Below are 25,570 nucleotides of genomic sequence, written 5' to 3'. Positions count from 1 at the left end.
TACCCAGGGGCTACTTTATCTTTCATCTATCTGTCTCTCTTGGCTTATCTCTTCATCTTACACATGACCCAAAATGACTGTCCCCCACCTCAGCATCATATCACACCTGCCCCTCCCCAGCACTCCTTGTTTCTTTCCCCCTCACTCAGTTTTTCTCTCTTTAATCTTACTTTATACTTCTAATGTCAATGACTAAGTTACTTGCATATCTGAAAGACTGCTGGTTAGACAGTGTCTTGGCTGGCTTTGTGAACTGCAGTATATCCTTGATCAATCAGCAATGATAGGAAAAGAGAAGGAGGAGAAGATTTTGCCATGCCCTATCCAGAAGCATCCCTTATAGGGCTGTAAAAAGAGAATGTTCTTTAGAGGAGTTGAGTAGAACCAGCAACAAAATATTCTATTACCCAGGGCAAAGTAGTGTGTACCTTGGATAAATGAGAAGAGATGGAGAAATGCCTCATTTGGTCATTTAACTCCTTATTTGCACATACAATTTATGTTCGTCAAACAGCTTCTATTCTTTCATTTGTCCATCTGATGCCTTGTCATCCTTCTCTTTGCTTTAAGACTACTGTCCCTATTACTGAATTCATAAGGAAATACCTTACATATGGAGGACAATGAATAATGTAATAGAAAATATTCTCAACACAATTTTATGGCAATTTAAAAAGTAGAATTCATGTAGCTGATTACTGTAGAAATCCTCAGTAAAAGCTCAAGACATTGCATTGAAGTTCACTTCAGTGCAGGAATTCTGCCAGAGGCTACACTCATATTAGCTCAATATGGATTCTTTCTGCTGCCAGGCTCTATCAAATGCTAGAATGTAGAGTTCTAAGAAAAATGGATAGTTTTTCTATTAGACTTGTTCTTTAAAATAACATAATGTCTCTCAGCTGGAATTTTAATAGGAAATTATAGCCTCTGGCAAGTAACTAGGGCTAATATTCTCTATGGCTGATTAAGGACAGATGCATTAGTTTTCCTGAGCAGGTGTTAGGATAAGCATTTTATTATGAAAATTAAGGAAATAAACATAATGGAAGACTTATTTACAAAGATGTTATCAAACACTACTCTCTCTTAAACAATAACATAAGGCAGAGGGGATAAAAGGAAATAATCTAAACTTTGTTTTTTATTTGTTAAAAAGTCACACATACATTTATGTATCATAGAGGAAGATTAAATATTATAATTTTTATTTTTTCTTCCTCCCCTCGATTCTTGGCAACCACTGATCTTTTTACTGTCTCCATGATTTTACCTGTTCCAGAATGTCATGTACTTGGAATCATACAGTATATAGCCTTTTCAGATTTGCTTCTTCCTTCAGTGGAATTTCTATGTCACTATTCAACAATATTTAGGATAAGGCAGGTTTCCTAGAGTCCTTAGTATACCTGAGAAAAATGTACATGGAATGTATAATTGTACATGTGTTTATTTATATTTTAAATGGAAAACATATTTTTGAAGTGTTTTTATCAAACAAATAAGATGCATTTAAAATGTAAATGGTTATATTTATAGCTAGCTAATACAGGTAAAACCATTTTTTTTTCTAGTTTCTAGCCAAAAATAAGTCAAATGAAGCCAACATTAGATGAGATGTTGGATGATGGGTGATAAAAAGTAAAGGGCAGGAGGGCGAGGAGAATTATCATTTTGGAGAAATAGTGATGACGACTAATTAGGACAACCACACCTGGGTGACATAATAAAATAAATTTAACTTGCATTTCCTATCCATACAGTAGCCTGGATTGACTAAGAGTAAGAGTGATGGACTTCTGTTCTGTCTGAGTGGCTTATTATCTGCATAAAATTCACTTAACCTCATTTATTTTCTGTTTTAAATAAAATGAGGAAAAGAATGAGTCTATTTTCCAGGGTTGTTGTAATGTGCTATAGTCTCAATATCTGCCACAGTGCTGTATGAACTCAGCTATTATGTTTAGAGCCATAGTTAGGGTGGAAATTAAAGGTGTTATCTTAAGAGTCTGGAAGGAATTCTTAGACATGACCTTACCATGAGGAGTACATTTGTGGAGTTATCATACCCTAAGGTCTTATCCTTAATTTGAAGATCCAGAAATTTCATTTTGCTCAAGGCAAGAGGTAGTCCTCCTTTTAGGGACTAAATTACTGGCAAATATCATTTGCAAAAACCAGATGTGTGCTCCAGATCACCTCTCTTTCCCACTTTGTACTAACAATAAGAAATAGCATTCATGAAACAGATTGAATTTCTAGCAGTGTTCAGCATATGATTCCCAGTATTTAAAGATAGGTGGTAAGCCAATTTATAACAGAATTCTGTGCTAATGTGCATATATGTATGTATATATATATATATATATATAGGCTCTCAATAAACATTTGTAGGGACTTGGGAGCTTGTAACTCTTTAATCACCTCTTTTTGAGCCTCCATGCTAAAAAATGAACCTCCTTTTTAATAGGTCTCTCTTCAGAGTTTATAAAATATAAGTGATTAGGCCAGAATTTCCACAATGTATTTAAAAGGATGTTATTCCACGTACTCCAAAAGATGAGTGAGTGAAGTCCCATTAGATAAAATGTTTAGAAACATCTATATTAAATAAAGAAGTGTTTATTTACTTCAGCATTCTCAGAATGTTTAATATGTTAATGTGTATTATGAATCCGTAAGTGGGAATATATCATACAATGTTTTCCTAAATTTATTTTAAAAAGTAACTCTTTTTTTCATTGGGTCTATTATAATTCTAGTGTTCTGTTAAGCACAGTTAGGAAAGACAAGCATGCTAATAGTGAAGTTTCAGGCTTTATATCCTTGTTAAAAGATTAACATATGGAAGTTCCTCAGCCACCCACTTACAGATGACAATCTTTGGGGTACAGAACATTATTATTAATCCATTACTTATTACTTTCCTAAGTCAAATGCCTGAGGCTTTTTGCATTAGTCTCCATTTACCGTCAATAAATATGATTTGTTTATAATAGCATCCTCAGTTTTTCTATAGCAAATTTCAACCACTGATTTTATCCCCAGGTGTAACCTTAACTTCAAGTTAAGGTGGATCCTGTTGCTTCCATGCACATTTAAGGTTGCATTATCCAGTTAATATGAGACTGATCAACATCAGGATTATTTTCTTGATAGTGATTCCAGTGTCCTGCGCAAAAATATTTTTTTCTCAAGAATATTAAATATAAAATGTGTGTGTATTTCAAATGTTCCTACTGTACTAAATAGCTGTGATCTGGTCTCCATTATCTTATGTGAACTTTATACACACACACGTCTATGTATATTTTATATGTATACACACATATTTTGCTCTATTGTTAATTAAATTTTATAATATTACCATTTATATGTCAAGTTACAGGGTACTTTGGGCTAGTTCCTTACTTGTAGTTTTGTTGTGTTTATTACTGCATCCATTTTTACTCCATATGGAGTGTGAATGACTGTGATCCTATCTGCCTTATCAGATTAATATTTTTATTTTTTATTTTATTTTGATCAGATTTTTATCCTGCATGATTTTTTTATTAAGCAATTATAGATGTTCTGTGAGGTTAGTGATACGTGGATAGTTAGAATAAGAAGGAAATATATATATATATAAGGGAATTGTTTTATCAGTAGAGCAAGTTTTGGAAAACAAATTGAATTTTATTTTATTATACTTTTTGAAAATCATACACATAGCTAAAAGAACACCAGTACAAGTAAGAGAAACGAAGTATATTTGTTGTCACGTTTAATAGACAAATATATTTAAGATTTTCTCTTATAACTCTGACAATTTAAGATACATGAATTGTGAAATTTGAATGACTATCGACAAAGAGAAAAGTAATAAATCACGTTTCAGATTAGTTATCTTATTAACTACAATCTCTAAAAATGTTGCCATACAAGTTGAATTAGAGGTCAAATTCCTAGGTCTATCAGTTATCACTGTAGAGTTTATTTCCTAATAATATCCAGGAATAAAAAAGGTCAGTTAAACTGAAAATTAAATATGGGCTTATGGCAAGCAACGTAGTAAAAACACATATATAAAGCAGGCTGTTAGCTTATGCTTTGTTTGTTTTTTTCTCTTACTTACGGTTGGAGAAAAACAGCTCATTAAAAAGTATAGATATAATCGGCATAAAACAAGTGAGAGAAAGAAAATGCTTAGGTGTTTTAAAGAGAACCTCCTCTTTAATTAGGAGTTGAAAATTAAATAGATTTTTTATTCATTTAGCATACATTAAAGAATAAATAGGCAGTCCTACATTTATACAGGGGAATTCTACTTTATATAATTAAATGAAATATAATTATTTATATATCTGAAATCATATATTATGTAGATAATATAAGAAGATAACACATTGAGCTTAAGATTGAAAACTTTCAAAAACTAAATATGCATATAGCATAAGCAATATCACACTTGATTTTGGGTGGCCAGTACTCTTATTTCTAATCATCCTATCAAAACATTTTTAAAATTAATATTGAATTGGGGATTACATGGTGATATAACTTGTTTCCATTGCCCTTAGATAGTCTGATAGTGACATTAGGTATTTCTATAGCTACTCCATAGGGAATATTTCAGAACACTTCCTTCTGGGAGGCATTTGAGAGTATATATGACCAGCCACTGTGTGAGATTTAGTCAACAAAATCCTCTTGAGACAAAATAATTTTTAAAAGCTCCATGTCACATTATATGTTCTAATTAATATTCTTGGCTTCCTGAATTCCAAGAATTTTGTGTCTACCTCTGCCATCACTTCTTGGAGTATTCTTTAAATCGCATCATGTCTGAAAATTCTCTCACCTTCAAGATCTCACAATCCACAATTTCATTTTCTGATGATAGAATTGTCTTAACATCTGTCGTATTTCTTAACTTCTACTGAACTTGATCATTAATTTATCACCATTTGACATTCTTTATCTTTGTTCTATTTTGGTAGCCCAACACCGCTTCTGGCTTAACTCGTCGCTACTCAATAAGAAAAATAATGGTCAACTATTTTAGGACATTATATTTTGATAGCTTAGAATGCTATATTCCTATGATTTTCTACCATTCCTTTCTAGCAAATCCTCAGTTGTGAGTATCTCTGTTAATTCTGTCTGTTTCTGTTCTCAGATAGGTATGATGTTGCCAGACCACACTGATTATAGCCAGTAAATGGGTGACCATGTAATTTAATGTCTAAGTCAGAGAACCCAGAGTGTGTCTTTACCCTACCAAAAATATATGTGGTTTATCATTAGAATAAGTCTTCAACTCTGCTTGCAATTAATTAATTAATTCATTTTTGGTTGGTTTCCTATAAGGCATTTCCAGTGTCAGCTTTCAGCTTCTTCACTTGCCTCCAAAAACTTTCCTTTATTCTTATCCCAAGTTTAATTTAGTTAAGATGCATTACTTTTTCTGTGGAACGATTGAGACCTCACCACCTAAAAGTGTCTCTCTTTCTTAGTAGCCAGATTCCTTTAGTCCAACTTAAAAATATTTTAAAAATCCTTCAATTCTTAATTAAAATCCGATTCATTCTTTCTTTCTCCAAAACTTTTCTACATTAATTATCGCCTATTACTAATACCTTCATGTTATACTACCACATTGGCTTTCTTTTGTGAGAGAGAGTACAGAGTAGAGGGGGAGAACATCATAGTGTCTTCGTTTTCCTCATATACTGATCACAACTTCCCTGACTATATAAAATACCTTTTCCCACCCACAGACCTAGTCATCATTCAATAATTCTCCTTTGTTTTATATACATCTTTCCACACTGGGCTTGATTATCCACAATGATAGATTCAAGTACTCCTTGAGCAATTGTTGCTCCACTACCCCTTTCTACAGATGTGCTGATGGATAGAATATGTATCTGAATTTTGCAATGATACCTCAATGTTAGAAAGTGAAAAGCTAAATATACTTTTGGCACTGAGCCTGCAAATGTTAGTATTCTAGTTTTTAAAATCACATTTACATATTTATTCATGGTTATAGAACCTTAGATTAATCTTAAATGCCCTTCTTTTCAGTATCTCCAGATAAATTAGTCACTGAATCTGTAGGTTGTTCTTTCACCACACTCCTCTCAGTTACTATTAAGTTGTGCATTATTGCTAATACTTTGTCAGTTAGCCCTACACAGTCCTTCTGCCAGATTAATTTTGAAGCTTAACTCCAACATTTCAAGCCACTGAGCTACTTAATAACTTTTTTAGGTTTCTTCTCTTGGAAGATAGGATAGAATCCCCTTTTCTAAGTAGATACTCCTTAGCTTTGCATTCATGACTTTTCTTTCTCTGGCCCCTAAACATATTCTCAGTTGTTTTCTCTCCCAGTATTTCAAAGTAGAAACCCCATAAATTGGCCAGATCATAGGGCATTCTATTTCCTAAGTGTTACCAGCATGTTCATTTGTTCCACTCTCCAAGGACCTCTCCTGTTGAAATGCCACATTGTCAAGGCCTTTACCATAGTCTTTCATGAGAAATGATTTATTCTCTTACCAGATGTAAAATCTCCTCTTTTTAACTCCCAACATCACTGTTTTTACTTATTTTATTACGTCTCATAAACATTATTCAGGTGCTTGTTTTATCCTCCTCATAGACTGTTGTTTTATAAAGAATAGGACATATGTTTACTCATGGCATGAATACTGGCACACTATGCTGACTAATATCAATCATTAATTACTTGTTAAAATTGTACAAATGGGACTATTTGAATATTATAGAATTATTTGTATAATTGTAAAATATTACTAGATCTCTTGGCAAACAAAGTTGTTTCCAATAGTCGAGTAGCAAATATCATTATACCTAATAAATAGTTGAACTGACTGATGCATGCAGAAAGTAAAGGATTCATTCATGGATAAATCCTAGTCTCTTACAGAGCGAGGAGACGATACCAGTCTTTTATAACCCTCTTTTTATTTTAAATAAAGCCCTCTATATGCATGCAAAGTGCTACAACCATTCGTTAAGTAGATTCAATCTCTCATTTTCCTTACATCATCACTGATTTGAGCTTGTTTTCTCAATTTAGGCCTAAGAAAATTATGGCCAGATATTCATTCTCTAATTAACCTAAAAGTGAACTATATTTCATTGCTTGTAGGATGGTATGGGAAATCTGAGAGTCACCAAGAAGGGAATCCGACTTGAAGGTATATCTGAGTTTCTACTTCCATTGTATGTGAAAGAAATTCATTCCCGAAAGGTATGTGATACTGGCTTTGGCTTACTGTAAAACATAATTTAGAGGTTATGTTTTAGATTGAAAAGGAAGATGGAATCCCCTTGTCTCTTCAGCATGTATTTATTTTCCTTAAGCTATAAAACCTATGTGTAGAAATCACAACAATAAAATAATTGAAAAACAGTGGAGAAGGTTAGTTTCAAACTGACAATTCAGAAAACCATTTGAACTAAACTGCAATGTTGCTTGCTTTTGTTAGTCTAGAAAATTCGCCCCTCTATTTTTGCTGGAAGTTTAAAATACACAGTTATAGTAATTTAAAGGGGGCATTTGATACATTTTGAGTAACTTTGACAAAAAGCACTGACTTAAATTAATGATTTTAATTCAATATATTATACATCTCTTCAGGTTTAATGAACATGCATTTTCTAACAAAAACAACAAATTGTTTTAATTTAGAAAGTAAATTTATTTCTGGATGTACATTATTTAAACAAGCCAGAATATTTATCCTTCAAATGTGTGTGTGCGTGTGTTATATGAGTTTAATCACTTAGCAGCATGCTAGAAATCAAAAGATTGTAGCTGAGTCACGTTCATTTTAGCTTACGTGTGTTACTTCTCAAAAGGTAGTAACTATTCTTGAGTACATCAAAATTTTACTAGAATCTTTCATATCTATTAGACATTCTCTTGAGATATGTGTGTTTTGTGGACATAAATTTATTAAGGTAGAAATAATGGAAAGCTTGTTATATAAAAGTTGGAAAAAATATTATACTTATTTCATACATATGAAAATCTACTTTAGACTACAACAGTGTTTTAATATTACCAATATAAGACGTTAGCAAGTGGGTTGTATAGTAAGCCATAATTTGAATAATTTGCTTCAAAGTTATTTTCCTTTAATATCAAATTGAAAGCAAAAGATTTTTTTTCATAAAACTTTTAATTGGTATAGTTATATTAATGTTAAATTTATTTTTTAACATGGGAACTGACAAGGCTTCACTAATATACTATATTGACTGCACTCTGGTACTGGAAATTTTATTTTGACACTACTTTACTTTCTGGAGTTTGGTCAGACAAGTAACACTATAGACAGATGTAGGAACACCTGACCTTACATGAGTAAACTTTAAAAAAACTATTAAACTTAAAATGAAAGTTTGTTTGCTGCTTTTTCTTCCTTTTGTTTTTATGAAAACTGAAAAAAAATAGCATGCTTACACATATTCGTTTCTTTGCTTGATTGGAAGTCATCATCTTTCATGGTTATTTACTGAGATCTTCCTCTGTTTGGTGCTATTAAACAGTTTAATATGTGAAGGAATGAAAATTTATATAGGGAAATCAAGAAATTTCTTAACATAGGAAGAAGGTGAGAGTAATATAGGCCAAAATTTCTTTGAAAATGCATCTTATTGGTAAGTCCAGGGATAACAAAGATGATTTGTCTCTAAAGCCATTTAGACCAATTTGTAGTGGCTACCTGGGAACATAATTTATAGGGCTATGAAGCCCTCTCCCAGCAGGCAGATCACAGAATTTATCTTTTCATCTGGGATATTTTTGAGAGTATAACAACAGGTGTAAGCTAGATTTTCCTGAGATATGGGGATATGTCTAGATTCTATCTATGGACCACATAACGCAGAGTCCACTAACTTTTTTTTTTTTTTTTTTTTTTTGAGGCAGAGTCTCGCTCTGTTGCCCCGCTAGAGTGAGTGCCGTGGCGTCAGCCTAGCTCACAGCAACCTCAGACTCCTGGGCTTCAGTGATCCTACTGCCTCAGCTCCCGAGTAGCTGGGACTATACAGGCATGTGCCACCATGCCCGGCTAATTTTTTCTATATATATTTTTAGTTGGCCAGATAATTTCTTTCTATTTTTTAGTAGAGATGGGGTCTCGCTCTTGCTCAGGCTGGCCTCGAACTCCTGACCTTGAGTGATCCACCCGCCTCGGCCTCCCAGAGTGCTAGGATTACAGGCGTGAGCCACAGCGCCTGGCCAGAGTCCACTAACTTTATAGCATTAAAGCCATTGGGCTTCCTAACCTTCAACCCTGGGAAAGATTACCTTAAGTTCATGAGCATTTCCAAAACCAATCACATTGATTGATGACTATATGCTCGCTTTCACACCCCAGCCCTGTTGTGTCACCTTTCTACATCCTCTCTCATTGTTTGCCCCCAGTATCTAGGAAGCATGGCAAAGCATGGGCATATAGGCACATCAGTAGTCAGACAGGAAATCCAGTTTGAGAACAGAAATAGTAGGAGACTCATTTACTCCTTGGGAAATTTCTCCACATACGCACTACAAAAATAAATATTTAAAATAAAGAGAAAATATATATATTTTATTATACAAGCAGATCCCACATTACAGTTTGCTTGTCAATGAATACATACGGGTGTTTATTCTCTGCTGTAAAGTCTATTCTCTTTTAAGAGGCCAGCCACAATTTCTCTGAGCTTTAGTTTTCTCGTTAATAAAGTGAGTTTGGTAGAAACTTAACAGGAATATTTCAGTAATAAAATAGAAATGAGATTTTTAATTTAAAAAGATCAGTTATACATTTTAATCTTTTCACACATTTTCATATATTCAAATTTTTGATGATAAAATTCCAAAGTTCCTGTAGCTCTCAGGTAAGGACATCTATTGAATTCAAAGGGCACTTTTAGAGTCAATTAAGGTAGAGTCAATTAAGGTATTACTGTGTATGACAATTTTGATTTATGTGTATGTGTGCATTTCTCCCCCATATTATAACATATTTCTATTTATATGGGTGGAATGCCAGGCTGCACCCTTAGAAGAAAGTCTAAGGATAGTTTGAGCACATTGGAACTTGTTGGGGAGTGGGAGAAAAAACAGTAATAGCATGGTAAGAGGCCCTCATGAATCTGGGAGAAAATTAGATGTTACTAAATAATAAGAGTAAGTGAACTTGGTTGTAGAGGTGCAATATTCTTTGGACTTAAAAAAAATTAAGGGGGCTCTGAAAGGAGTTCTACTTAGGATGCATTTCTTCTAGAGATTAAGCTATTGTCTCTCATTGGTGATGTCTCTCAGCAGACAACACAGAAGCCTTACTAAGGGAAGCTTTCCTCATCATCTTCAATTTAGTTGCCTTTGTAAACTACTCAAAAATGTGTATGTAGTTTTCCATCTTTTTCTCCACCAAAACATACATACATACCACACACATAGTTATGACATACCCCTATACTTATACCTTTCCCTAAGAATGATGAGAGAGAGTGATATAGCAGACCAAGAACAACAGAAGGTAAGCACGTATCAGCTCAAGTTCCGCTTTGTACAGTATCAGATTTTCTGTGTAACAGCCTATTGCAGAGAATCTGTAACAGGGATATATTAAGAAAAGAGTGAAATTGTGATACTAGTCAATATTACACATCTTTAAATGCCCTAAAATAATCTGATATGATGATTAATTTTAGTGTTAGGAGTCATCTGCCCTAGAGTGGCACACATAATTAAGTTCTGGGTACCTGTTAATTCATCTTGAATAGCTCCAGCTACCAATTATTAAGTACTTTTCACATGTTAACTGCTATGTGAAGGGCCTGGCACATATTCTCATCTAATTCTCACAGCACCCATAAGAAGTAGACATTTTACAGATGATAAAAAGAATGTGGCTCAAAAGAGTTCTGTAACTTACCTGAGTATCACAGGAAAAAAGTCATCAGGCACGGATGCAAATTCAGGTCTGTCAGGGCTTTGATCCTCGTGTCCTTAACACTGTGAAATCCCTATAGCAGTGAATGGAATCAGCAAAGGCTTATCAGGAAGAAGGTGAAGGGGATTTCTTTAGAATTCTATTACTATTCATGTTCTGAAAAACACTCTGGACTTTCTCCAAAATACATTTCTTGAAATCCATGCTCTGGAGTATGTTTTTAAATAAGTACTTAGGCTCTTTAAAATTTTTTATTACTTAGGAAAAAAAAGTCTATTTGGTGAATAGGATTTTAAAGAGGCATCAGTGTTATTTTTTTTAAGAGATGGGGTTTCACTGTGTTGCCCAGGCTGGAGTGCAGTGGCTATTCACAAGTGTGATCATAGCTCACTGCAACCTTGAACTCCTGGTCTCAAGCAATCCGCTTGCCTCAGCCTCCCAAGTATCTGGGATTATAGGCACCATCAGTGTTAATTCTCATAACAGAGCTGAAATAAATTGTTCTCCAAATAGTAGATTTCTTCATTACCCCAGATTCAACATGTCTTTATGCATGTGGGATGACTGTTGCTATATAGAGCCTCTAAGTCATGATGAAGATAAGGATTTACTAAAAAATTCCAAAGCTGTAGGAGCGGACCACAAAAAAAAAAAAAAGCAACACATACATACATTAGCTCAGTGTTTCCAGTCTTTTTCGAATATGAACCACAATAAGAAACATATTTTATACACTCTGAAAATTTCTAATTTAATATAGTCTAGCCATGTATTTTATATTCTAATTCAATATGTGTGTGTATTATATGTGTAAATTATTATTGCAACCCACTAAATTGATTTCATGACCCTGCAATGTGCTTGATCAACAGTCTAAAAAAAACACTGCCCTAGCTAATAGCTACTAAAATAACACATTCAATAAGTTTTTGGCAAGTTATTTTGTCTCAGATGTCACAAATATAATGGATTCTGCAGTGGAAAATATGAAACACTTTATTTGAATTACAAAGGACAAAGTGCAAAAGATGTAAATTCTATAAGCAACAACCTTATGTGTTTTGATCACTGCATACAGCTATGCCTTATAGATATTAAGTGCCTAGTGAAAATTTTTATACTTTTTATTATAGTCTACATACATACAGAAAGATACACACATCTCAGGGAATGTTTCCTTTATTGACTAAATGAATGACTAGTGTATTCAAAGGATATAAATCAAATCTCTAAAAAGATACTTTGCTCTCATTAGAGAAGTGGAATATTTTGCATGTATATGAGATGTCTTTACTCCTGATCTTTTGTTTTTGTCTCACAGTTTTTCCCAATATAAACACTTGGTGAATTAGATGCTAGAATGAACTTGTATTGTCTAAAAATAGTAGTCATCTTCTTTCACAGTTTTAAAGAGTCAAACTACATGCTACCAAAAAAAATTTGAAGAGAATAGAAGATCTAACTTTGAATTTTCAGAGTTTTGTGGCTTTATTGTGGCTCTGTTGGTATAGACATACTGACTCACCACCTATATCCCTGTGACAGTAGCATGCACCAAAAATGACACAAAATGGGAATTGAACAGTGGTACTTGAGCTACAAAATGATATTGTACTTTGCTTCTTGTTTCCAGCCTCCGAGCTGGAGGTTTTTCCAATTTCTTGGTGTTCTTTGGGAAAAGAATTTTATGACACACCACATAAGCCAAGCAAGTGAAAGCTTTTATTGAAAGCGAAAGTATACTTTTAGGGCAGGCTGGAAAAGAGCAGCTGCACTAGGAGGAAGTGGTTTCAGATCTATTGTAGTCTTACTGATTAAAGGAAGGAATGTTCAAGGAGAAGGGGTTGGCTTTTACTAAGAATTTGGGTATTAATTCCTAGAATTGGATTCCTTCCCATTTTCATACTTTATATGGTTGTTTCAGAAGTGTCATGGTGATTTCACAGGCAGAGAAATTTTAAAACTGCAATGTAAATGATACCGTAACTAGCAAAAGTCCATGTAAGGTGGCAGAGATAGCTGACAAGCCAGTGGAAGCACATTCTTTCTTGTGGTTATCAGCCCCTCTGGTTAGCTTCTGCTTCCGAGCTGTTTATTGTAACACCTGCACCTGATCTTCAATCCCTGCATCTGGTCTCAGCCCTGTCTCTTAGTCTCCTACTCTAACATTGTGACTATGAGACTATGACGGTGCTTGATGAAATTGCTTTATTAGCTTATAAATTAATATTTTTTTCTTGTCCTTCTCAGGCCTGAGACCTGAGCATGGGAACAATATTAATGACAATATTTTTGAAAAGATGAAAGATTTATATTATCTGAAGAGAAACCAGAGTTAATGACAATATTTTGACTTGAAATCAGGTACTCCACACTAACTTACTGTCCATGAATAGTCTTGTATGCCTCTATCTGAAAGAATTTAAACTGGGCTTTGACAAATGATAAGGATTTGAATTAAAAATCAGTTGATTTTTGTAAGCAAAATAAGTAGTTTTTAAAAGACATGATTTGTTCAGAAAGCAGTGAGTAGACCAGTTTGGTTTGAGTTGAGAAATGCTATCAGCCAACATTCTCAAATCCAAGCAAACACACCTCTAATTGTATTCCAAGATTTTCCAGGGAGTACACGGGTATGGATGTCCTTTTCCAAAGCTTCAAGTTTCAAATGCACTCTTGCCTAATTTTGATCTGTATGAGAATGACTCTATAGCTTGTTACTTCTCTTTTCCAACTTCTCTATCTCTATTAATCTTTTATTTTCAAAATAAATAAGGAATAATTTTTATCACTCATACTATGATACATTTCTCAGGATATAAAAAGTTGACAGTGGGGGAGGGGGTTGGCTAAACAAAAGGACAAATCGAGAATATATTGCACCTAAAATAAAAAGTTAAATAAATAAATGTAAAAAAAACACCAGCAGCAGGTTAAGAAATATTGAATAGGCAGCATACATATTTATCCATGCCACCCATTCATGGCAAAAATATCTCTTTTTTGCAGAATTATAAATAAAAAATCAGTTAGTAATCATGAGATAATATTGGGACATTTATTTGAATTGAAAAATTCAACCATTTTTCTGATAAAAAAGTAAGGCTGGTTTTACCGATGATGTAATTTATATGGCAGACATGCCCCATCATTGGGATAAGTTCAATCTAGAGCCCCATAACATTGGAATGTTCCACAAAATACATTTAAAACATACATACAATATTGTTGTATCAGTGTCAGGCATTTTATCCTTATCAAATATTAAAAGTTTGATATTAAAAATATTTGAAATATCACCTTTAAATTATTCAAGGTGACATAGGTTTAAAAGTATTTTAGGAGATGTGTGAGCAAAAACTATTTAAAGAAGAGGAATATGAAAAAGCAGAGAAACATCAATTTGAAAAGCAGCTTAGGGCTCAGGTATGCAGGCTTTGAATTGTAAGGAATTTGGAATTCGTCGTCAAGGCACTAAAACTTTAAAGTGCCTTTATCAACTTATCCTTTTTTAGGCTATTACATTTCAAATTAATAAAATACATTTCTTTAAAAATATCAAACAGAAATTTGACTGAAAAAGCTTTTTATTTTTAACATTAGTTTGGGTTATTGAGGCTTAATGTGTTAGACAATCATTCTAATTAATATTTCTGAGACATAGAATTTTAAAAATTTTATTAAATGGCATGTTAGTGAGGTACAAAGACATGTAATAAGTTAAAGACAAAAACACTCAGTATCTTAATGCTAACATCAATTCCTCTTAATTATTACAAATTAAAATATTATTATTGGCTAGATGGATGTTTTGTAAATAATTTTTAGATGGGGATTGTTCCTTCAATAAAATCTTAGGAAAAACAAAACCAATGTAAGACACAGGGACAGGGAGATCATCCCTCACTAATGGCAGGTGTCTGCAACACCCTTCATACTCTTAAATTATAGCCCTGGAAAACACTGGCTTCAACTGTTTTCTCTAGGTTCATTGTATGCTTTCCTCATGTATATTCAGTGGACCTATAAAAAAATAGAACTTGATCACAAATTATGCAAATACTTCTGTATCCACATTTTATCACAATAAATTTCCTCCTCACTGTAAATATTTATCATTTATTGTCATCATGACAATAAGGCTCATCCTTTATTGTCATCATGCTTTTCGATGCACTTCTACCATACTTGCCCTCTGACTTTCCTTTGGTTTGAATCAATAAAATAATTGAAAGATTTAAAGTATAATCTCCTCTTGTTAATTTTCTATCTCTGTAGCAATTGAAATCTTCTTTGAAGTAACAAGTGGTCTCCTGTAAACCAGAACTTGCTTTGAATCAGCGCATTTGTGACAAAACAAGTAATCTTAATCCCAAATTTACAAGATGTATCAAGATCCTGAAATTCCTACAGATTAAGAATAGAAATAAAAATTTATATTTGATATAGTTTTGATTTTATTAACTTTATTAAGATGCTAAATACAAAATTTTTGTTATAAATGAACCCGTATGTTGCCTTTGATCATTTTGCTTTTTAGAAACTTAAAAAATTTAGCTTCAAATCTTGTTCTGTATTCAGTGATGATCCAATTATGCCCATAAGATTTCTGTGGATTTCCAGGGGACTTTCTCCAGCTTCAATTTCCTGTCACATCTTCTTTTCTTTCCCCTATATTCATCACATGAAAGTTCTTTCCTTGGTCATGGAAGCATCCCAAATATGTATCCATGTTATTTCCTGGATTTCTTCACTTAAGCTCCTAAAAGGCACACACATTCATGCATGGTTTTTGATTTTGTAAACACCTAAGGTTTTAAGGAATGGAGTGTTTACATGGCGGTATGCAAACAATTTAAATGCAACATTAGACATCCTATTATTTAAAATTATTTTACCATATTGCTGAGTCATTCTTGCTGTCTTGCCCATCTTCTTTTCCTCTTTCCCTCCCTTTCGTGGACAACAACCAAAAAATTCTTCCATCTATGTGAATATACATTTGTATATTTTTCTATGAAAAACAGATGGAAAAATATCACCAATTTGTTAATAGAATTTATATCAGATAATGAAATTAAACATGAGGACAGAACAGATTTTTTATTTAGACATTTCTGTGTTTTTAAAACTGTTACAATAAGCATATGTCATGGGACAAAATTATAACTCAGTTCAAAGCTCCAGTTTTAGTGTTCTGTCCCTCAGGAACAAAGAGAATTTTGTGATATATTCTCTTTTCTTGTTAGTTGTAGGCCCTTTTTTTTTTTTTTTTTTTTGCTAAAGAAGGATTAGATCAACCTGCATAATTCACAAAAAGAAAAGGAATAGAGAGACAAAGAGAAAAGGTGGGAAGCACTGGAGGTATGTGTCGAAAAGTGAACGGAGTAGAAAAGGAAGTATGAATTTAGATTATTTTCATGGATTTCCAGATATGCAAATAAAGGTTTTGAACTATTAAAATTTACTTTGTGCTGCTGAACTGTTTCTTTGACCCTGACACCACTCTGAAATTGAATTACATGCTTCTTGTCTTTAACCAGGTTACAAAAATATTAATTTTGAAATTTGAATGACTGGAAAATAAAGAAAGAGACAATAAGAGGAACAGTTAATTAAATGCCATATTTTTAAATGTGTCTGCTAGTCACCGCTTTATTCCTACAGATGCTCTAGTAGTGATCAGTTCAGTAATAATTATTATAGACACATTTATTCTTTGTGATAAAATATTTGCTAAATTCATTTCCTCTGTTTATCTTTTTCTTATTTCTTAAATTACAAATTAGTGCAAATATTCCCATTCAATATATTTCACGTATAATTAATGATTGTCTGCTATTTCATTTCTTGCTGGGTACTATTTGTGAATTTTTAAAACAAGTTATTATAAATTAGCATTTTGTCATTCTGCCTTGTATCCTCTAGTACTTGTGGAGGGCAAAAAAGCAATTCATTAATACATTTGTTTTTATATTTTTCTTTTTCTTCCATTATTTTCCTAAGTTTCTTTGGCTCTCATACTGAAATTTACCAATTTTTTTACTTTATCAGGAAGCAAGACAAGAGAAATTTTCCATAAGTAATGTAAATGTCTGCAAATTAGCAACAGCACTTATTTTTTCTTTTTAAATCAGTGTCTATGTAACAGCATGTCATAGGTAGATCTTTTCAATGATTTGCCATCAGCACATCCTTTGATTTTACTTGTTAACTACACTTCCACCTTCTGCCAAGTTCCAAGTTGGTTTCCTTTTTCTTTTTTTTTTTTTTTTTTTTTTTTAAGGCAGTCTCTCTATGTCACCCTGGGTAGAATGCAGTGGTGTCATCTTAGCTCATTGATTACAACCTCAAACTCCCTCCTGGGCTCAAACGATGTTCCTGCCTCAGCCTCCCAAGTAGGTGGGACTACAGGCATGCCACTGTGCCACGCTAATTTTTATATTTTTAGTAGAGATAGGGGGGAGTCTTGCTCTTGCTCAGGCTGGTCTCGAACTCCTGAGCTCAAGCAATCCTTCAGACTTGGCCTCCCACAGTCCTAGGATTACAGTCATGAGTCACCATGGCACCACCCTTGGTTTCCTCTTTTGATCATCATAAACTAAATCAGGAAGGCAGAAACAAAATACTTCTGACCATGCCAGAGTTTAGCAAAGAGGGATCATGGGAAAGCATCCAATCTAGTCAAAGACTTTTGCAGAGAAATTGGTTCTAATAAAACCTAGTGGTTTACATTTTATTTGGAATAATTATGATTGGCTAAATATTCAATCAAACATCTAACCATGTATGTTATTTCAAAATTCATGAAGTTAATGGATGGCTACATAGTTTCCAAAGATAAGTATACAAAATGTGATTTTTGATTAATTAATAAATGTATATCATATTATAATGTTATCACATGTAACTTAATGTTTTGCTTTAATCATGTTGAGTGTTTTGTAGACAATTTTTGTTGTTATGACACTTATAAAAATAGTTTAATTTCCTAAAAACAATATCTAAAGACTGATTTCAGCTAGATTTTGCTGCAGAAATTAGTTAATTAATTAATAGAACAATAGCTTTTGCCCAAAACGTAATAGCATAAAACCTTATACATTTATTATTTCTCTCAACTTTATTGATCGATCAGGCAGTTTTTCTTGTTTATGCAAACTGATCTGGAGCTTAAAAAACTAGAATGTCTTCACATAAGTGTCTAGGTTGGTTATGGTGGTTGAGATGGCACTCCATGTGGTCTCTCACCCAGTAGGAGAGTCCAAGCTTGATCATCTGATGACAAAATGGTTCCCAGCAGCTAGAGAGAGAAAGCCCCTTTGTATAAGTCCTTCCTAATCATCTGTTTGTGGCAAGTCTACTAATGTCCCACTAGCCAAAACAAATCACAAGGTTGAACCCAAATTGAAGGGATGAAGAAACTTGACCCGGCCTCCTGATAGGGTAATGGTAGTAACTTGGGTAAGGGGCATGCAGTGAAGGGAGGAATTTGTGGCCACTTTACAAGCTACCACAAAGGCTATCATTATTTCTTGTCTGAATACTTTTATAGCACTTCTTTATTTTGTACTTTAGGAATGACACTTTCTCTGAAAAGATTAAATTGTGTATGTATGCTTTTTTTTTAAAAGAAGTAAACATTTGTTAAACTTACTGAGATAGATTTTATTTTTTTAATTTAAAATCAGATAAAATTCCTGAAGTTTTATTATTCTATATTTATAGCAGAATTTTTTAGGCCATTTAAAGAACTTTATAGAAGAATTTTTAATGATTTTTGAAGATAGGAAAACCTACTTATTGAGTTTTTTTTTTTAAGTCCTGATTTGGGGACATTTAATCTTTCCTGCAATTTTAAAATAAGCAATATGAATATTAGAAATATTGGATGCTAGGATTATGTATATAAACAAATGTAATTTATATGGCATTACTATGAATTATAAGTCATCTATCCTGCTAATAATTGTTCATCTCTTTGAATTCATGTGATTGTGTTGTTTTTATGATTGGTAGATTATTAGTTTTTGACATTGATTGCTCTAAGAAGATTTACATCTTGGCTTTATATTATATTAAAATGAATACCAGTCAAAATAAGGTATGTGTTCAATATATTTTACCTAGAATCTTTACACCATAAATCACCCTAAGTTAGTATATATGTTTGTAATGCATTATTATATGCGGCTTGCCTCAATACTTGATTTAATGAATATTATAGATTTTTACATATTCACCATAGTCTTATCTTCTCTTAATTATCACTTATTGATAGTTTCACTAAATATACTGACCTCTGAAACTTGATTCTTTTTTATTTTCTATTTTAGTCAATGTCTTACTGCCATAATATAACCAAATTATATCCAAGTTAATGTAAAAATAGATGTACTATTTCTGGACTTATTGAATAATTTATTTTTAATTTTACACAGTTAAAATAACCTTAAAATTTAAAATTATAGCCATAGAGAATATTTATAAACTAATCTGGCCACTTTTTGAGGAAGTGAAATAAATTCTAAGAAGAATGATATATTACCATAGTTATGAGATATAAAGCTATATAACTATGATATATATGTGTGTGTATATATATATATATATATATACACATATATATATTTAGGTTTTTTCTGGGATAGAAATACCTTAATTATTTTCATTTGAAAATGATATTGCCACATAATTTATAGTTTACCTGATGATTTTGTTATTCCTATTTTCACAAATGTAAAACCATTATTAAAAAATATAGCAAATTAATAATATATGAATCATCATTTTCACTATGTGTTTCAGAAAAATACTTAGAATAAATTGGGAAGATGATAAATGGGAACTGGAATACTAATGGTTTATGCTGTCTTAGAAATATGTTTATTTATTTTAGATGAAAATTATAACTGGCCAACTAAGGGAATAATTTCTGTCTAACCTATATAGATAAACACAACTCCATTTATTATTTAAGTGATTAAGATAAAATTTACAATCTCTAACATTTTTGAAGTTACTAAGAAAAGATAGTCAATAATGAAATTAACATAAAGCCATACTCCTTTATTTTTAGAATAAAAAATAACATATTGTTTAATATTTTGTTACTTAATGTAATTGGCTATCTATTATTTTCACTGGCAACCAGGAAGACACCAGTGTTTCAGGATGTCATCATTGATGTGTTATGCTTCACTGGAAGTTTTTTAGAGTCATTCAGCTGTAACAAAAATATATATATTTGGAGCAAATAATTTCAGTTTGACACTTCTGTGAATCTACTGACACATTGTTTATTGAAGCAACGTTCGATTTTGTATACAAGTAGTTAGAGTTCATCACAAAATTTCTAGCCTATGAACAACCAGCTCCTGTGTGTTTCTGTGTGTGTATAATAGTGGTTTTTAAATAAATACATGTCCTGTGTAATATAGGTAGAGTTTTCAATCGACATAATAATTTAATCTATTTCACAGAAATTATACATATTCCAAAATTATTTGTAATGCAAAGTGGTTATAATAACTATAAAATATTATAACTGGCTATAGAAAAATGTCAAGGTATTTTGAATATGCCTATCACCATCTAGAAAAGATAGTATTCTAAATATAGACTGTTGATCCAGTTTTAGATAGATCATATCTAGATTTGATACTACTAAAATTGATCAACATATTAATTAAAATAACTATATTGAGGTTTTTCTCTTGAATGTGGCTGAGTTGAGCTGTTTCTACTGCATTTTATAAAGGCAACTGAAAACAATGAAGATTAAACATATCAACTGTGGTAAATCCTTCATCTTTTCTGAAAAGGGGTGGAGTTATATAGAAAGTTGGTAAATGCTTAATTACAGTTCTCTTAGAAAAGTTTTCTATGTCTCAGATCAATAAATTCCCTATAATTTCAACCTACTGTTATAGGTCTATGAACATCAGTAGTTAATTGGCCTTATTCACCTTTCATTAACTAGTTTGAATGTTTTATGTAGATTGGGGATTATTGAGATTGCATTACTTTATATTTATGAAATTGAGCCATTCTTTACACTAATTGGGAATTATTGGCATATTTATGTCAAAACTGGCACATTCCATTTGGGATTAAAAAAGTTCAAGTTACTCATGAAGATTCTGTATAATGTAAAATTTTATTGGGAAATAACTGAATTTTTGTAGGTGGACAGGAGACATTTAGTTTTGACTGTTGGAATTTCATTATTTACAAGGGTTTGTTTTTGGGAAAATTGAAATATCTCTTCTTTTCTGAAATCCTATTCTACTTGTCTATGCAGACGGAAAAAAATCAGCACTCATGCCTAGCAGGCTTACAGTCTTAATAAAATCGGAATGCATTCATTCTTACATATATCACAGGGATTTTTACTTTATTTGTGTTAGATATATGTTGCTAAATTGTGGTTTGTCACATATTCTTTTGATTTTTGTTTTCTTAAAATCTCTTTCTTTAGACTCTGTGTAAGCCTAAAAGGACATTTTTGGCTGTACATTTTAGATCATTTCTGAAAAATTTATAGGGTTAATATGTCTTTGATAAATCATTATGTTTACTTTTCCCCAGGGATATGAAGGTGACCATTCTATTCTCCACATCTTTAAATTAAAGAATCATGAAAAGTCTTTTAAAATTGTTTAGATGTTACACATTAATAAACTCTACTAAAAGTGTATTTTGTATACTACTGCTGGAAAATAATAGCAATAGTAATACCCTAATAATGACATCTAATATTTATTGGATAATTGCTATGTGTAGCATAATATATTAAATGTGTTTTTAAATTATTTCATGTAATCCTCAGAAGAGCCAATAATATTGGTACTATTATCACACTTTATAGATAAGAAATTGAGGTTTGAAACTGTTAAGCAGTTTATCTAAACTCACATGTGAAGTAAATGATAGAGACAGAATGTGACCTTGGTAGACACAGGTCTAATAGTCTTCAGCAACATACACTGGATTACTATGCCATATTGACATAGGTATAACATATATACATGGGATATTTTAGAGGCTAACACACATTACGCAATCTTTTCCTTCATCAACAATAGCATGTCTCTTTATTCCCTACCTTGTACTTCATCTGTAGGGTATGCTGAATTTTTTCTTTAGCCCTGATCTTTTGAATTGATGCCTTTGCGTGGGTTGCTTCTTCTGCTAATGTTTTCTTAAATTTCACCTTACTCTTCCTTATTTGTCATAATAATTGATTCAGGAGCTGTATCCTTCAGCAGACCTCCCTAAACTGTTTTCGCCATCCATAATTGGGTAGGCGCCCTTATGTCTCCCACAGGTTAATTTATGCAAAATCTCCAGGACACTTGAATATGTACTACAATTGTTTGTTCATTTTCCTATTTCCTGAATGGAAAAATTAAAGTCAGAATCTCTCTTATTTATCTTTTGCATCTAGCTCTTAGTTGTACTTGATAATTTTTGTTACATTAATCAATTAGTTAATGATGCTTGGTAAAATAAAACACTAAATCAGGATATCTACTTAGCACAGTCTTGAGCCCGGAGGCTTAAAAACTCTCTTATAACCTATTGAATTCCTCAGTGATACTCTGTTAAGATGATGGAGAGAAGATTAGAAAAGCCCATTATTATTTCCTTTTTTCTGTCTAAATGTGTTGTAAAAGTATATTTGCTTTTATTGCCCATGCTTTTCAGGTTTTATCCAAAAAATTGTTACCTAGACTAATGTCATGGAACTGTCCCTTATGTTTTCTTCTAGTAGGTTTGTAGTTTGGGGTCTTACATTTAAGTTTTTAATCCATTTTGAGTTAACTTTTCTGTATGGCGAGAGATAGGGATCTAATTCCATTCTTCTGAATCTAGATATACAATTTTCCCAGAACCATTTGTTAAAGAGGCTGTCTTTTCCCAATTGTGTGTACTTGGCATCTTTGTCAAAATCAGTTGGCTATAGATACATGAGTTTATTTCTTGGCTTTCTATATAAAGCTGTAGTAACCAAAACAGCATGTCACTGGCATAAAAACAGATTCATAGACCAATGGTCAATTGACTTTTGACAAGAGTGCCAAAACCATTCAATAGGGAATGAGTGGTCTCTTCAATAAAAAGACACAGGGATAACTGGCTATTCACATGTTAACAAATGAACTTGGACCATTATCTACATCATATTAAAAAATTAATCGAAAAGCATCAAAGGCCTAAATATAAAAACTGAAACTAAAAAAATATTTGGAGAAAACACAGGAGTAAATTTTCATGACTTTGGATTTAGTGATAGTTTATTAGATACAATGTCAAAATCACAAACAAGAAAATAAAAATAATAGATAAATTACACCTTCTCAAAATTTAAAAATATATATCAAAGGAGAGTATCAAGAGAGTAGGAAAAAAACCCACACAATGGGAGATAATATTTGTAAAAAATATATCTCATAATGCTCTAATGTCCAGAATATATAAATAAATTCTACAATTAAAAACAAAAGACAATTAACTCAATTACAAAATGAGCAAACAATTAAATAGACATTCTCCAAAGAAGACATACAAATAGATATCAAGCACATGAAAGATGCTCAACATCATTAGCCAACAGGAAAACACAAATCAAAACCACAATGAGATACCATTGCAGAGCCCCTGGAACAGTTATAATAAAAAGAACAGAAAATAACACATACTGGTGAAAATATGGAATAATTGGAACACTCATACATTGTTAGTAGAAGTGTAAAATAGGACAGCTACTATGGAAAACAGTTTGGCAGTTCCTCAAAAGGATAAAAAGTAATAAAATATGACCTAGCAATTCCACTCCTGAGTGTATACTCAAAGAATTGAAAACAACTATCTAAATAAAAACTTGTACACAAATGTTCATAGTAGCAATATTTACAACAACCAAAGGGTACAAACAACTAAAATGTCCACCAATGGATGAATGGATAAAATATGGTAAATCTATACAATGAGATATTATTTAGCTATAAAAAAGGAATGAAATACTTGTATATTATGTCATGTTTCAACATGAATGAATCTTAAAAAGCATGCTAAGTAAAAACCAGACACAAAAGGTCATTAGAATATTATATGATTCCATTTGTTTGAAATGTCCATTGTAGTTAAATCTATAGAGACAGAGAGGAGGTTAGAGGTTACTATTGGCTGCAAGTAGTGAGAAATGCAGTACAGTGTTTCTTTGGAGTGATGACAAAGTTCTAGAACTAGATAGTGATGGTAGTTGCACAACATTGTTAATATACTTAATACCACTTAATTATACATTTTTAAATGGTTAAAGAGATAAACTTTGCTATATTTTTACCACAATAAAAAATAAAGCAACTAATACAGAGATGCATTAAGAGATTTACAATTAAATTTAATAATACCTGTAGAAGTAAAAAAGTATTTCATATTCACATAATGAGAGGTAAAGGATTTTCTCAATTATACATCAACAGAGATCTTGCATCTTCAGTTCTACAACCTCATTCATGGGTCAAAAGTAAACAGATACACAAAAAGTCACACTACTTTTCTCAAAGAATTGTTCTTCTTTCCAAAAGGCATAAAATTTTTGTTTTCACAAGTAGCATAAAAAATATAGACAAAACCAACAAACCAGATTCTGTGTTATCCCTCACCAAATAAAGAATAAATCTATCATTTCCCTAAAAGGTATCACCAGATGCTCAGACCATTAAACCAGATTCCCAATCACTGCAAATGAGGACTCAGCAAAAATAAAACTCTAGTGCTACTTGGGAATAACCTCAGAAACCAAGAGACCTGTTTCTACTTAAATAGCCTGTGAAGTATACCTTTTAGTCAATGCAGCTTAATGGGGTCTGGCAGCTGAGTCCAATTGGGCATATTGGTTGAACCTGAAAAATATTTCAAATTATAATTTCTAAAAAAGTAAAAACATGACTATTAAACAAATATAAAAATGAAAATGTCAAAGGTTTATTATCTCATTAGTACTATAAACATGTAGATGGCAATACTAGTTCAAAGAGCATTTTGTAAAATATAGTTTTTAATGGTGTACTAGAAAAGACATTTTGAAATAAGTTTGCTAAATTACAGACCAAACTGATTAATATCTCATAGGTCAATTAACTGTAACCTTTGGGGCTATTTTTTTCCTACTGGACAGAAATCTATAATTTAGTGTATATCTCTATAGCATCTAAGCCCTTAATTATTATTAAACAGAAAAGTCAAATAGAGGCATATTCCTCTAGATATTTAAATAATGTTTAATTATGTCTGCCACATAACACCCTATATGAAATTGAGAAGACCCGATGACCGCATTTTTGTCTTAAACACTTAAGTCTAAGTTTAAACATTTGAATATTATATGGCTATATATACATTTAAAAAATAAATTACATATAAAAATAAAGACAGCAAATGGGAAATGATTTGCAACAACTAAAATAATCATATGTTCTTTTAAATATATATATATAGTTTGTTTAAAATGTTACATAATTCTTATGTAAAAATTATTTATGTATTTATAAGAAAGCATAGATACTCTATTAGAGAAATTGAAGTGTTTACAA

At 32.1% G+C, this 25,570-nt stretch overlaps 1 protein-coding gene across 3 annotated transcripts in view; it reads left to right on the top strand.

Moving 5' to 3' along the window:
* Nucleotides 1-25,570, top strand: part of SGCZ (sarcoglycan zeta) — a 229,309-nt gene that overhangs the window by 110,136 nt on the left and 93,603 nt on the right. For 2 of the 3 annotated variants that reach the window (XM_045535359.1, XM_045535357.1), the window contains exon 2: nucleotides 7,163-7,264. The exons of the other annotated variant lie outside the window; for it this stretch is intronic. In XM_045535359.1, the coding sequence (XP_045391315.1) occupies nucleotides 7,163-7,264 (102 nt within the window). The remainder of the gene's footprint in view (nucleotides 1-7,162; nucleotides 7,265-25,570) is intronic. 3 annotated transcript variants of the gene reach the window in all.

The sequence above is a fragment of the Lemur catta genome, chromosome 22 (assembly GCF_020740605.2).
Source record: "Lemur catta isolate mLemCat1 chromosome 22, mLemCat1.pri, whole genome shotgun sequence".
In the NCBI taxonomy this organism is placed as follows: domain Eukaryota; kingdom Metazoa; phylum Chordata; class Mammalia; order Primates; family Lemuridae; genus Lemur; species Lemur catta.
This window is presented reverse-complemented; position numbering and strand designations above follow the sequence as displayed.